Genomic DNA, 15,368 nt, shown 5'->3' with positions numbered 1-15,368 from the left:
ATTTAGCTTAAGTCAGGTTTTAGAAACATTTATTTTAGTTAAATATGCAAAATTGCAGACATGAATTTGTACAAACAAATCAAGTCCAACGTTCTTTTATTTGGGTTTTGGAGGAGTTGGTTTTTTTTTTTTTCTTTTTACTCTTAAATCAGTAAGTCATGCCAGACTATTTCAGTATTTTTTAGAATACACTTAAATTCCTTCAACATAAAGCAGCATTTCTATCTTAACTTGTTTATAGTTTTTATTTTCACTTCAGGTTTATTTGTACTTCTTGAAATGAAACTGCAAGTCAATACTAACTGAAGGTAAATATCTTTTGTTTGAAAGATTGGTAAGAATTCAGGTCTATAATAGATAGTATTGAATACACTCTGAAGGTCCATTAAAATTTTTGTGCTATTTAGGAGTCAGGGTGCAAACAAAATCTCACTTCCATTTTTACTATTTTTTATTACATTGGTACTTTGGATTTATTTATTTATCTATTTGTGCTAGTTTTACAAGCTAGATTTCTTGCAGGAAAGTCTTTGCTGACTTCCAAGTCTGGGCACCACTGAAAGAACCTGAAAAGGATTTGGCCTTTTCTTATCTTTTTGAAGACTAGTAACAACAACAAAAGCTTAGTGCTGAATACCTGATTCTAAACTGATGCTATCGACACTATGGCTGTAGGAGAAAAAGGGTTGGGGAAGGAAGTCTCCTCTCTAAAGGAGGACATCTGGGAAAGAAGTATCAACAATTTCAAAGAGAATTTTTGGGACAAATACATGTGTAAGTAGCCTTTTTGTGTGTGTGGTAGTGCTCACTCAGACTGATCCCTAAAAAATGACAATGGTACATAGGTACTCTGTCCAGTGCAGCATACATACCGGGCAATATGTTATGAATTTATGTTCTCAGAATAAACTACTGGGTGGGTAGAGGATGTTTATTTTTATTAGAACTGTATTCTAATAAAAGCATTTCATGAGTTTTGTAGAATAAATAAGACATACTTGGAATGTGAAAATGAGATGTTGGTTTGCTTGTGAATGTGGCAACTCAGAGCACTCCTGAAGGTATTTTCCTTGCAATGACAATGTTTTTCAGTGTTATGCTAGGCACAAACAGGTGGAAGGAACAGAGGCAGATGAAATTACTATCTTCAGCGTTGAGATGAATTAGAGTTAATAATGTATTGCTATACATCAAAAATGTTTTTGAGAATGTTTTCAGAGATATTTTGATGAGTTCAGGGAGGAGTTGGTGGTATCATTAAATAAGTTGGCAACTTCTGTAACTGGCTTTTTGGTATTATAGCTCAAGGGAAAGTCAATAAGCTTTGATTCCCAGAATTAATGTAATTATTTTGATTTTTTTTTCTGGCTCCTTCTGAGGAAGGCTGCAGTAATATAATATCAGATGGCCAAAAGCAATTCAGAAAGCCAATGTCCCATAGGATGACGTACAAATGTAGGAAGACTGGGGGTGGAATAAATCATTTCCTCTGATCTTGTTAGCAATGAAATTATTATAGAGAAGCAAATGATCAGGCAGTGCTAATGCCAGAATATTCTAAAAGAAAGTGCAAAGTATGAGCTTCTTTGATTACCAAAGTTACTCTTTTTAAAGAGTTGTGGTTTTTTTTTTTTTTTTTTTTCCCCTTTCACCTACAGTGTATTCCTTACACAATGTATGAAGCTATTCTCACTGCCATTTGTTTTGGTAACTGTAATAGGCTGCTTTAGGTCAGCTCCTACTCTTGCATTTTGGCTGATTTGGAATAATCAGACGTCAATCTTCATCCTTCCCTTCCCTTGACTTGGTGAGAAATGATTTTAAATGTTTTGGTGAGAAAAGTCGCATTGTCTTTCTGACTATTTAAAAGCTGATACTAATGTATTTAATTGCATGTTCCCATGAGAGAAAAAGGAAGACAGGTGAGGGGGGTGAGACATGGTTATATAAACACCTTCTCGAACAGCATAGGCCAGAGAACTTGCAAATTTGCCCTAAAATGCAAAACTTTGATTAGCTTCCCATGAAGTCACTTTTTCCTCCCTGACCAAAAGAAATTCAAAATATGATGCACTGAATCTTCAGAATGAAACTTTTCTATAGGTAAACAAAATGTATTTTGATGTGCTACTTGTTTAGAAAAGAAGTGGGAAACCTAACACGCAACATCTGTAAACGTGTTTTGTCTTGGGGAGAGGAAAAAAAAGTTTGTGAAAAGTGTTCTAGAAGCCTATACTTTTTTTTATTTTTTTTTCTTAGCCTTATTTTCAGGGTTTAAGGAGTAAAAATTACATCCTGAAAACAGTGGATTTTAAGGTGTTTTCATACATTTTTCCCCCTTTCCTTTTTATAATTTCTTCATGGGGATGTACAAATACAAGAAAATAAATGCCTAGGCTTTATCCACAGAATTTCGTGCACAGAACTCTGTTAATAGTTCTGTCTTTATGCAGAAAAGAAAAGGTGATATGTTTAGTATACATAGAGAGATTCTTGCCAACTCCAAGCAGAGGATGCTGGAAGGTGTTACTCTTACTGTATCACCAGCATGCTTTCAGATTTTGTGCCGGTCCCTGTTGAAGTGTGCAGCCTGTCCCATGCTGGTGCTTTCTTAACCAGCTGGTCTGGCGGTGGTGCTGGAGGAGGTCCCTTGCAGTTCAGTAGAACTGACTGTGCCAGAGCCAGGCAAATTACCTGTCTGCTGTAAACCACCTTTGGCAAGCCCTGCTGTTCTGTTCTTCCACCTGAGATCCACACCACCTGTGGGAAGCTTTCCTTTCACCACTCAGGCAGGCTTTGACCCAGAAGTCTTTGTTTTCCAGCCCCACTTCTGCCAGCACAAGCTGTAAATTCTAAAAGTGCAGCAGAGGCTGTATTCCAGAAGCGTTTTGCCCAAAGTGAGATGTGGAGCCTCTAGAACATCCTGTTGGGGCCAAGTTATTTTCACAGCTTGCTACAAATATTGTAAGTTGAAATCATCACTGGCACCGTTATTTAAGGCTGACCAACTCCGTTCTGTTTGAAGTGCCATGTACTGCAGTAAAGCTGACCGGGTGTCACTTAGCAGCTGTGGTCACAGAGATCTGCTTCCCCAGTCACTGGAGTAGCCAGCAATAAGCAGCCATCACAGAAGGTTAACTTCTCTGTTAGTCTCACTGCAAGCCTGCCCTGAGTATAGCCCTTAATAGCTATTAACTAGGCAAATACAATTCTGTGTAATTCTCTAATTTTCGTAATCTGGATTTGACATGCAATGTTTCCTAGGCAAAGCCTGAAGTCAGCTAGAAGTTGTCGGTTACTGTAAGGGATAATGTTCTGAGTGGTTAAATTTAAGGGTAATTTTTTTCAGATGTACCCAACTGACTGGAGAACCTAAACCCCAGTTTTGCAAGAGGTTTGACTTTCAGTAAGGTTAATGCTTTTTTTACCTGGTGAATTCAATGAATTTGAATTCCACTGAATTTACTGCTTAGTGGTTTCTCTACAGTCATTCCCTACGTAAACATTTGTAGTTCACACTAATCTAAGATGCTTTTGTTTGATGTACCACCTTGCGCTTACTACACACTGAGACATCCAGAGAATTAGTAGTCTGTGTAATGATTATTCTTACCTTTATCACAGAGTAACTTCCCCGTGAGCTACGTGAAGGCTCATCAGTACTCAGAAGCCAGTTTCACAAAGCAATTACAGATTCTGATGACGCAGCTAAGTATGTTTTATAAATCCTACTATGTGCATTATAAGGCATTTGAGAGCCTGGTGTCCTGCATGTTAATTAGATTGTGGGATCTTCAAAACAAGGATAAGGCTCATAGGTCACTCAGGTGCTTTGGAAAATACTAGTTTGTGACGCTTATGTTGTACAACTGAAATCTTCTGTCATTTAATAGGGATTTTTTTTTACTATATGTAAAACTGAACCTAAATGATTCAGTTCCTAAATGTTTCTTCCTTGTGGTTTGCTCTTATTTTTCTTATTTCTCTTTTAGTAAATCTGGTAATCTGAATAGCAGACTCTTGTCTGGTAAGCGCTGTTTTGTACAGCTGTAAGCACTCTGAAGTGCTGATAGGCCTTGCATAAACCATGATCTGATTTAATTTTTTTTTTCCCCCACCTTCTGGAGATTTTTGTGATCGTTCCCTCACATTATTCTTAAATTTCGTGTCCGTGTGTTTGATGGTGTAAAGCTGATCCCATGATTCTCTGCTGCAGAGGTTCAGTCCACAGACTCACAAATGTACCAAGCCAACGTGGTACGAAAACATAGAATTTGTCATAACTAAAGAAAACATGAAAGTTAAAAGAACAGAGGCTCAGTGGAATCAAAAATAAAGAAATAAGATTTCCTCACTTGTTGGTTTTACTAATTACATAGTTATTATCCTACTGAAGTCCTCCAGGTAATATAACTGCTTATGTCGAACTCTTTTGTTTTGTCACCGTCTTAGAATGCTTCTTTTTTTCTGAAGACATAACTTCATCTTTCTCAAGCATTTATTTTACACTTTGAAGTAATCTTTAGAGTATATCCTTTGGAAATATATTTTATTGGAGCATTAACAATGCAGTTGAGGCTTTGAAAAATGTGGGAGCCGTGGGCGCGTGAGGCTTGCCAGGTTACAGTTTTCTTTTAGTAGAGAATAATAGGATTTTTTAGTAGTCTTGAGTAGAGACAACTGTCATTAATCTTTACCTTGGCAAAAACAAGGTATTGCACGTGGAATATGCCATAAAAGTGGCATGTAAGTATTATTCTGAATAAAAATAATCATTAATGGTGCTCATTAGCAGATACCAAAGATGGGAAACAGATTCCATACAGAGCTGTCCTGTACACTTATACTCTTGAAAAAGCAGACATCAGTTGATATATAGGTAATTAATGGATTTAATGATTTTGCATGCTTACTTGAAAATTCACAGGGGATGTCTGTAGTTACAGTTAATGGTAGCATCACAGAGGATTATTTTTGCCTAGTGATTTGTATTTTATTCCTAGGTGTGTATGTACAGATCATTAAACTCGTATTCATGTTGCAAATATTTGTGTAAGAATTAAGTTCAAAATCCTGAATGACCAAGCAAATTTTATAGTTTGAAGTAATCTTCCACAGGCAGTTGGCTGTATGACTAATAGAATTACGTATGCGTAAAATTGCTTTTACTGTAGAAGCCAAAATGCAGAATAATAGCTTGTCAAACTGTCATTTGCAAGTGAGATCATAGATTTCGTTGTCCAAATTAGGTTGCATTCTCCTTCTTTTGTCAGGTCACATTCTAATAACCATATTGTGCATTAAACCCTGTGATTATCTGAACACTTGACAGATGGTAGGCTGTTAATTTATATGTAAGAGACAGTGATTGCCTGTGCAGTAATGGTATTCAACAAAATATAAAATGTCAAAATCCACTTTTTGTTATGTTTTTATTTGACTTATTTCAGAAAGGTAATTCTAGCAGAGTAATTTTTTTCATAGCTAAACATATGCTTCATTTACTAGTACTAACGGGTTTTGGAGTTTGAAATCCTACTTTTTATACTGAGAGTTGTTTAAATGTTGGTCAAGAGTACAAGAAAATTGTAGAGTACAGTGAAAATGACAAATGTTGTTATGTTTATTAATCCGAGGATTTTAATATTATATTACTTGACTTTAAGGAAGTCAGATTAATTTTAGATCACTTAAGAAGTAGTATGGTACTAATCAATTGGATTTATGCTAACATAGCTGTTCTGACTTTATACCAGAAGTTTATTAAATTACTGAAATGAGTAGTTAGTTTCTCCTAACATCTTCTTCAATTACTGTTTAAACTTGCTTGAAAGTAGTTGCAGAAAACAATACGTCCAGGTATCCAGGTACACTCCATGTGTGCGCTGGGGGAGAGGCGGGGGGAGTTAATGGCTGAAAATTGGTACTAGATGATTTTTATTGAGCATATGAGTTATACAAAGTGATTTGTTGTCTTCCACACTTGGGGGGGAGGGGGGTAGGTAAGGAAAGGAGGTTATCATCAGCATAGTTAATATATATAATATAAGCACTTACTATAAAGAAAATAGTTCTGAAGGATAATGTTCTTCAGGAAAAGACATGCACAAAAAAAATCAGAAGTGAAATTCTTGCACTTTTCTTCTAAGATTAATACTTTTATCTAAATGTTTTAACCTCTTAAACGTTATGAAGATATGTTCAGTAACGGATGCTTGTGACATTTTGAAGGAACTGCAGAGCAGTGTAGTTTATCATAATCTGTACATTATGTTATAATGATATTTTATGTAAATTTTACCAAAATAGAAAAGAAGATGCTTTTCCATGTATTTGGAAATGTTCCTGATGTATGTATGCCAAGTACATACCACCAAAGAGAAATTTAAACTGAAGTAACACCATTGTTGCAGCCATTTGGTTTTCTGCAGTTTTACCTTTTGATTTATATAGCATGAATTATTTATAAACCATAACTTTTAAGATGCTAGTGCCATTTCCTATAACAGTCCCATTAAAGTATAATAAAAATATATTAAAATATATGTTATATAGAAAATATATTTGCTAAGATGAGCTTTGCAATACTAAATAGTAGACCAAATATCTATCAGGCCTATCTATAAAGCCAAGCTGCTACTTAGTATTTAAGAACATGTACTCCTTATAGTACCACTCCTCCTTGTAGTAAAGTTATATCTGCTTCTTTGATAATTTATTTATTAATCTTCTATTGTGGTCTTAGTGATTGGGCCTAAGGGTGTTGGAACAAACAATTCATATATCTGCCGTTTTTGGATACAAATCCTACAGTTGGACATCCGTGAGTTAGAAGAATTTCCTAATGCTTCTGTGGCCTCAGTTATTTAGTCTCAGGCTTTCTGTTATAGCAGCTGAAACATAAGCAGTAAAACACTTGCTGGAAGACATCACAAAAATGGTTGAAAGTGTTCCCGAATGAGAATACACGCATTCAAGAGCTGATTTAAAATACCTTAAAGAAAACTTGCTGAAAAGCACTAGGAAAAAAACAGTATATACTGTAGTGTAAAGGATAACTGTATGAAATGTATTAGCTAGAGCCTTAAACTGAAAATGCGATATTAGCAATGTTTGTTAAATATTCCTATTTTTACCAGAAGTGTTGCATCTGTGTTTTTTGTACCTATTTTCTGCAAGACTGAAGACCTTCAAGAGCTTTATTTAAACCATAGCACAGCAGTTGTAACATTTTATTGGAACGTTGTTACTCGTAATTTGGGTAACAAATTTGTCCACATACACGTGGCAAAGTACTGCTATGAGCAATATTATTGTTGTCAATGAAACTTTTAGTAGATGGAATTATTATAAGACTTAAATTGTTAGCAGAGGCTAAATCATGAAGTTCCCATAGAGTCTCCTTATGGAAAGATTTTTTTTTTTTTTTCCAAATTAAATAGTGAATCATTCTAGGTGTTCTCTTCTTTAGGTGAAACCATCTTCCATTAAATTAGCTCTGGTAAGGATGTCAGATTAAGTATTAAAGATGCACTGAACGATTCACGTGCAATATTTGTATTAGCAACTCTGTTCAGGGGGAAAAAAAAAAGGCATACTATGTGCATTATAGATATTTTTCCAGGCCTTAACTATGCTAGAGATTGTGAAGGCTCAGCAGAACACTGAAGTTGTTGGGATGTAAACTGTTATGCAGCAGCAGCTTGTTGTTACGCAATAAAGGAGATAAATATCATTGTACTTACTGGGATTATAAAAAGAAACAAACCAAATTGAAAGTGCAGGCATTAATGACTTCAAAAGTACAAGAGCATGTTTCTATTAAAGAGAGCAAGCAGACTAAATGGAATGATGTACAGTTTCTTTGGGGGGATGGTGGGGTGGAGTTGAAGAAAAACCTTGGAACTTTCTTTTAGTGTTTTGCATAATTTTTTATGATATAAAACTAATCTCCATCTGAGATACCTTACTGCTGAAAGTTCAAGCATGCTGCCAAGAATTAGCCAACCATGGTCGTTGGAAGAAAGAATGCTGGTCCTGGTAACGCTTCCTGGATTTTCCAAGATCCCCATTCTTTCTGAGTGACTTTGGTAACCTCTTGTGGTTACTGCCAGTTACCTCATCCATTCAGGTTTTATCTCTAACCTCATCTTTCTTGGTATGAACTGCATACTGTGGTATGCTCAACATGCTATTTACTTGTCTATATCTAAACGTCTAGAGAGCTTTAACAACTTTCCTTTATTATACCATAAAAATTATTAATAAAAGTCAATAAGTAGTAGAAAGTTCAAATGACATTGATATCAATCAAGACAGTACCTTCATTTGTTGCAGTTTGTGAATTAGGTAAAAGTGACTTTTTTTTCTTAACCTGTAGGATTTTGGTGTTTTCAAAATAGTGCTAAACTTCATGAAGACAGAACAACAGCATAGCTGAATTTAGGGAGCAATACTACTACAGATAGAGCAGCTCCAGAGCTTGCCTGTCTCTGCTGCTGTGTATACTATAACCAAGTCACACACTGCAGCAGTTTTTGCCTTCCTCTCACTGTGAAGGGAGCCAAGGCCAATTACTCAACTCACCTGCTAATGTTATGTGCTTAGAAAGAGGAGAAAACATTGGTTGGAAGAGGAGACATGACAGATGAGACTACCAAAACAGCCATATTGCAAACAAGATAAGAACAGTGATAGGAAACGTGTAATTACTGTTTTTCACCAAGACCAAGTAGCAAAAAGGCAACAGCATAGGGAAGAAAAGCTTTTCTCATTTGAACTAGAAACAAAGGGAGCAGAAAGCAACAAAAAGCACAAGATCCTTATAAAACAAACATTCCCATATTATAAGGTGTGCAAGAATATACCCAACTCTGTTTAAAACAAACAAAAAACCCACACCACAACAGGTACAGTTCAATACTAGCGAAAGCTCAATTTATTTTATCTCCGCTCTTCAAAAAGATTTAGAAAATGTCATTGTTAGTCATTTTATTATAAAGCTCAGACAATTTCTCCTCTCTATAATGAATTTATAGATTAGTTTACAAAAACATTAAGTGTAGGTGTATAAAAGTTTACCATTTTGCATTTAATGAAGGCTACAGCTCCAGTCTTGCAAAGATTTATGCAAATACTTAACTTGATACAGGTGAAGAATTCCATGGTGAAGGCTGTTATGCAGAGGCAGTAACAGCTGGTATAAGGCAACATTAATTTGAAGTACATGGTTGTTATAGTATTTAGAAAGGATTTTCATTTGTGTTTAACATCAGTTTTAGGCGTGAAATACATTCTTATTAACACAAAATAGCTCCTAAGTTATTTGATGCGCTGCCAAACCAAAGAAATGAACCTTTTTTCTTCATTTTTACTTTTGAGATTTGTCACTGATGTGCTTGATTCTTATCATCCAACAATAAACATAAATAGGAATCAGATGTTTCTCAGTACTTATATTCATTATTTTAGTTCTTGCTCTATGGTTTTTCCCTTTAGCTCTCAGCACATCACTCAAGTGCTAGTGGGAATGCATATCAGAGAAGTGAGGAAGGACAAAGAAAAAGGGGAACAAAAAAACCCTTTTGCTACATTTTTTTTTCTTTTCCATGCTAAATTCAGGTAATAAAATGTTCTCCCTTCTATATCATGGTTTTCAATAACAAATTATGTTCAAAGGAAGCTAGAGAAATATCTTCTAAACATGTATGTTCATAAAATTCTTATTTTCAAGAGCCATTTGAGCAATCATGCCTTTAGAGAAGCTTCTCCCGTAAGTTACAGGACTAGCTCGGCTGTTTTCCCTAGTCCTTTTTAATTTATAAAGAAACTCGATTTTCCTCCAAAATTTTCAGTTGTGTAGATCTGTTTTTGAGTAGACTTTTGTTTTACAATTTCTGCCACAAAATCATTTGGGTCTTATATAGAAGAACCACAGCAAATTTGAGCGTTAATAAAACAAATCCCTATATTATATGTGAAGATTTTGAAGAAAAGAATTCTTAAGCTATTGACGATCCACTGGCATGTGTTACAAAATAAGATTAGCTGAAGAAAAGATTAAAAATAATTCAGAGCCAGCATTAATCAATGGTCTCTTCTGATGCTTGCTCCCTTGGTATTGGCTTTTCCAAGCCCAAGTGCTCAGATGAGCTACGCAACTACTTTGTTTTAGTAAATCTGTTTCTGGCCTGTCTCTGCTGCCTTCAAATGGCACATAAGAGAGTGCTTAAACGGTAGTTTTATTTGAGACATTCATTATTGTCTCAAATTTAGTTTTTTGTTAGAAAGCAAGTCAAGTGAGATTTTTAGGACCAGACTCAAACAAACTCCTAGAGGTTTTTGAAGTGAGTTGATAGGTGTTTTTTAAAATGTTTTCTCTGTTTAGAGAAACAGCTTTGGTGTTTGAGTTTAATCTGGGCCCAGATTTCAAGCATGTCCCAGTTTTACATATTCACAATGTAAGAATTGAATTGTATCAAGTTCTGTATACCTGAGAATGTCAAAAAATTGATTTTTTTTTTTTTTTTAAGTGTTGCATAGTTCAGCATTTTATCTGATCATGTTGAAAGACAGTAGTCTGCTCAGACAGACCAGTTACCCCCTAAGAATAGTGGCAAATGGCAAAGCATCTCTTCTGTCACTGGAGTTGTTGGTCCAAAGCAAAGATAAAGCTTCTCCAAACCTTAAATCGAATAAATGATATTAGATAGTGATTCTTTTGATTGGTGGGAAATACTTTGATCTATCATAACTTTTTTTTTTTTAAATGCAAGTCTAAATTTTATGACTTCCTTGTGCAATGAATGGATTACAGATGACAGAATCCACTAACTATTTATTTTGATAAAGGAAAATTGTTTTCATTAAAATCTGTTGGGGCTAATTTTTACTTAAAGTTGTGGTACAATAAATTTTTGAAGACGTATGTAAATGAACTCATTAGTGCACAGTCATATTGAACTCCTATTTTGGCCCTGGGAAAATTTGAATTTTTCAGAGCACAAAATGCCATTTTTGATACTTTTAAAATTTTTTTAATGTAATTTTTCTTTAAATGTGATATTATTTCTGTTTCTTATTTAAATCTTACTTGTATAGAAAGCAATATAAGGAAGATTTTATTTTATTTTTTTCTAAGTAAGGCTAGCGCAGAGAGAGGAGCATTGTATATTGACATGCAGAGGATGGAAAGTATATGCCCCAGGTGCTGGTACCACAGAATTTTTTGACTGAACCCAAGGGAACTACTTGGGTATCTAAAGGTAACCTGTGCATTAGTATTTGCAGAACTGGCAGCTAAGTGGCAAATATGATATTTTATGTGATGCTGCACTGTTGTAATTAATTTGCTCCTTACCTTCATTTTAGATGTTATTTTTTTGTTGCTGCTTCTACAATAAAATCTCTGTATACTTGGAAATCTGTACCTGGCATATAATATATGAAGTTCATTTTGTTCATTTGTAATTATTTCATGGATATGGTTTTAGAGAAATGGTTGTACAGAAATAGCAGTACTTGCTTTTACTATTATTCTGCTGTAGTATTTTTTTTAATTTTAATTTTTATTTATTTATTTTTTAAGTAAAGCGTGGACATGTCTGAGTAGTTCAGGATGTAAAACTGTGTACAAATGGTATCCATAACCTAGCTGTTTTATAGGAACTTTTGATTCTTGCAACTCTAGGATATTGAATTTGTTTGTACAATATTAATGTTCTGGAGTAGATATCCAGTAAAAGAATGAATGTCTGCTACAAAAGTGTTTCTTTAATGTTTTAAGATATCAATATAAATGGGACTGTCTCTTCCAGCTTTTTAATTTTTATTTATTTTTTTATTTTTTTTTAATTTTAATTGTTCAGCTGTATTCGTCCTCTTTAGAAATGTGTGTGTGAGATACTGAGATAGTCATCAGCGGTGGTTTGATAGGATTAAATGTATGTAATCACAGCTAGCAGGAAGCTTTGCTGTCTTCTGTATAGAAAATTAGTGTGCAGGGGTTTGAACTGAGCTTGGAGCTGGCTTGTACCTAGTTTTTTTGTTGTTGTTGTTGATCTACCGTGGGCTATTTTTGCTATTTTGTTGTTGGCGCTTACAGGGATTACTTTAAGGAAACAATGGAGAGGGGGACCACAATTGTGACTAGTGTTATGATCTCATTCTAATCTGATATCAGAAAATAAAAATCTACAAGTGGAAAACAAATTCAGGATTTGAAATCACTGTAAATATGCTATATCTGTAAACATTGAGGCCTTTATTTGTTACTTACCATATCATTGCATAGGCAAATATATCTAGAGTTACAATTTACAATTGCAATAGGTATATTGGCTACGGAAACTTTTTCCATATTTTTCTGAAACTTCAGTTTATTAAATGCATCCTAACTTCTAAAATCTATCTTGCAGTTATGCAAGTACTGGAATGCAAGTACTGGAATAAGTTGGAAGTCTTGGAATTGCAGCTTTTTTGTTTATTTTTATTTTTTTACTTTTTTTTTAATTGAAGTAAAGTAACAGTTGAAGTATGTAGTGCAATTCATCTCATTTAAGGTAAACTGTGGCAATTTCTACCTTGTATCCTTTGAACTTCTTTTACTTCAATCTCTTTTATTTAAGTTGCTCGTTAGATTTACACTGCTATCTGGAAGTGCAGTAGCATGATACAAATGAAGAGGGCCAGTCTGGATACTTCATCTCTTTTTAGGGTACACAGGCTTAGATTTATAAAGGAAAAAAGAGAAACCTTTGTAGCAAATAATATCTGAAATGGCTTGAAATGTCCATTCTCTTCGCAAAACAAGAATCAAGCTTTCTTCAGCAACACAGAATTAAACCACAACCAGGAACTGAATTCAGTGTTCATGTTTCATGTAACCTTGACATAGAGGCCAAATCCATCTATTTCTATGCCATTTAATATGTGGTAATAGATATTTTAGGTTATTAATTTACTAAAGTATAAATGAAATGAAGAGTACAGTGATTAAAAAAAGCTGAAATGAAGTTCTGGAAATAGAAATAGATGTGCTTTTTGAGATGAAACATTCATGTAAATTTTTGAATCTTCCTCTTTTGCTTAGATCTTTTTATTTTATTTTACTTTTTTGCCTTTGCAGTAGAAATAATGGTGATGATACTACATCTGGGGTATTCTGTGTAGTTTCCTAGGAGAAAGTGCTAACTGCAAAATAGAATAAAGTGGTATCAGTCTTATAACTAAAACTAAAATATATTTAAAATGCTTTTCAATATGCCCTTTAATATTGTTTTAAAGTGTGTGCATGTTAAAATTACTACATATAGTCGCAAAACTTCAATAAAGAGGTAGGTGTCTGAATTGCAGCAGTTTCTCTGTGCAGTTGGGCTACAAGGAGACAGTGAAGAGATGGACTCAGTCCTGGGTTATAGCATTTTACTGCCCTAATTAATTTTTTGAAGCCCCATAGCTGTTATAACAATTCTTTATGTTTTATTTTCAAGAAACAACTTGCTGCTTTTCTGAACCTGGACTTCCCATATGTAAAAATGACTGTAAGATAGCATTTGTTATTTGATTAATACAAGATTCAATATTCTGTCTTGCTTGGATTTCCCATAAAAATCATCCTCTTTTATGATTTGGTTTAGTTCAGGTGTGAGCAAAATATGATTGTAAAATGAAAGTGTTACTTCCTCTCTGATTTCCCAGCTCAGCATTCTTTTGAGGGCATGACTCTGTGTGGTCATCCACAAGCTTGTCTCTGCATTAATTTTTCAATATACCGTTAAATTTGACATAAATGGCATAGCTGTATATCTGTCTTGGAAAAGACCTAGAACATTAGTTAGTTAAATCAAGTAACTGCCTCCAGCGTACTGTATTGCCCTTTTTCTTATTAGTTACCTTTTTTTGGTTAAATTACAATTTGTGAAATTCTAGAAGAATCTTTCACTAAAAGCCATGGGACAGGTCTTCATTTAGGTAGCACTTTTTACATGAATAAAAGAGATTATATAAATAGGTGTTAAAGAGACTGGACTTTGTTCAGCTCTCCAGGAGGTCCTTTATGGTATTGAACTGTGTAAATTGGTCCCTCCCTCCCCTTTTATTGTGTTAACCTGTTTTGGCATCCTTTCCTAAATCAAATACCTTATGTAATCATACTCTGTTTCTGTAAGTCCTCTGTTCAAACTCACAGATAAAAGTAAAATTTGAAAGAATATAAATCTCAGATAAGTGAGGTCCTGTGAATTTCTCAGGGTATGCACTGACCAAGCATCTTCTACTTAAAATCATAATAAATGTTTTTATCCCAACAATGGTGCAGTTGTCTGTGCAACCAGCTGAGGTCTACAGCTCAGTAATGAAGCTACAAGTGAAGATTTTGAACCATCCTTATCTGCCCTCTTTGTTGGCAGCCTCACAGCAGAAGTCCTGCAGCTCTTCTCACTTGCATAGGGATTTGAGAGACCAACCTTTTAGTTCTATTTTGTGCTTATCATTCTAGGTCTTGATTGCTTTTAGTCCCCTTCAAGGGGACTTGCCTGTAATAGTATAAAATTGTGCAAAAAGAGTTGAGTGTTAATATATTGAGGTAGCATATTGATAAATCAATACTGCCTTAGAAACCATTGTTACTAAAGTCTTTTATATTAAAAAAGAAATCATTAAATTGCAAAGCAACAACTGGATGACTTCAAAGCATCAATGGGGAAAAAAAATTGAATGAATTAATGAGTTATTCAAAGTTACCTCAAAACATTTCTCTGTAGAGTGCTCACCTGATTTGGCACCTCACTGTAGTACTCTGCTCACCGTCGAACAAGGTGACACATTGTTCCCTCCTCTGTGCTCTTGTTCACTGCCACCGCATCTTTGCATGCTTAGGTATAAAAGGAATAGTGCCTTGGGTCTTCCAGGCATATGTTTATTAAGTGACAAACTGACAATAAGGGAGGAAGGGGGGAACTAGGATAAACTTCAAAATACTCTTTAGTTTAGAATTTATCTATCGATTTAAAAAAAAAAAAAAAAAAAAGCTTTCCTGATTAACAGACATCTTACTTAACAAGAGGTGGATGTTGTACTTGATATCTGGAAACAGTATACTTTTAATGTAATGGGAAACAGTTTATAATAAAGTGCCCCCCCGCCCTGAAACTACTTAGTCTGCAATAGTACGTAGGGGGAGAAAAGATGCCTAGAAAAAGGTGATCTAGAAGACAGTGGCATTATGGACAAGGATCAAATATCTATTGATGCTTTTAAGTTTTGCATTAATTGTTATTAATCAGCCTCCTGGTGATGTGTTCAAAATATGGTCCTAACACTCCCTTAATGAGAATTGTATGTTCAATACACATCCTATGTCACTGATT

The 15,368-nt window shown here is 34.6% G+C and overlaps 1 protein-coding gene across 11 annotated transcripts in view; it reads left to right on the top strand.

The window, feature by feature from the left end:
* FHIT (fragile histidine triad diadenosine triphosphatase) overlaps positions 1-15,368 on the top strand; it is a 561,200-nt gene that overhangs the window by 27,953 nt on the left and 517,879 nt on the right. For 2 of the 11 annotated variants that reach the window (XM_083796291.1, XM_083796290.1), the window contains exon 1: positions 7,862-9,621. The exons of 2 other annotated variants lie outside the window; for them this stretch is intronic. In XM_083796291.1, coding sequence (XP_083652417.1) covers positions 9,329-9,621 — 293 coding nt within the window. In that variant the 5' untranslated portion in view covers positions 7,862-9,328. Of the gene's footprint in view, positions 1-7,859; positions 9,622-15,368 lie in introns of those variants that run through there. 7 more of the 11 variants (XM_083796280.1, XM_083796284.1, XR_014571693.1 and 4 more) reach the window with 7 other exon arrangements.

This window comes from Anser anser (genome assembly GCF_964211835.1).
Source record: "Anser anser genome assembly, chromosome: 12".
Lineage (NCBI taxonomy): Eukaryota > Metazoa > Chordata > Aves > Anseriformes > Anatidae > Anser > Anser anser.
The sequence above is the reverse complement of the archived record's forward strand: the minus strand, read 5'-3'. Positions and strand labels throughout refer to the sequence as shown.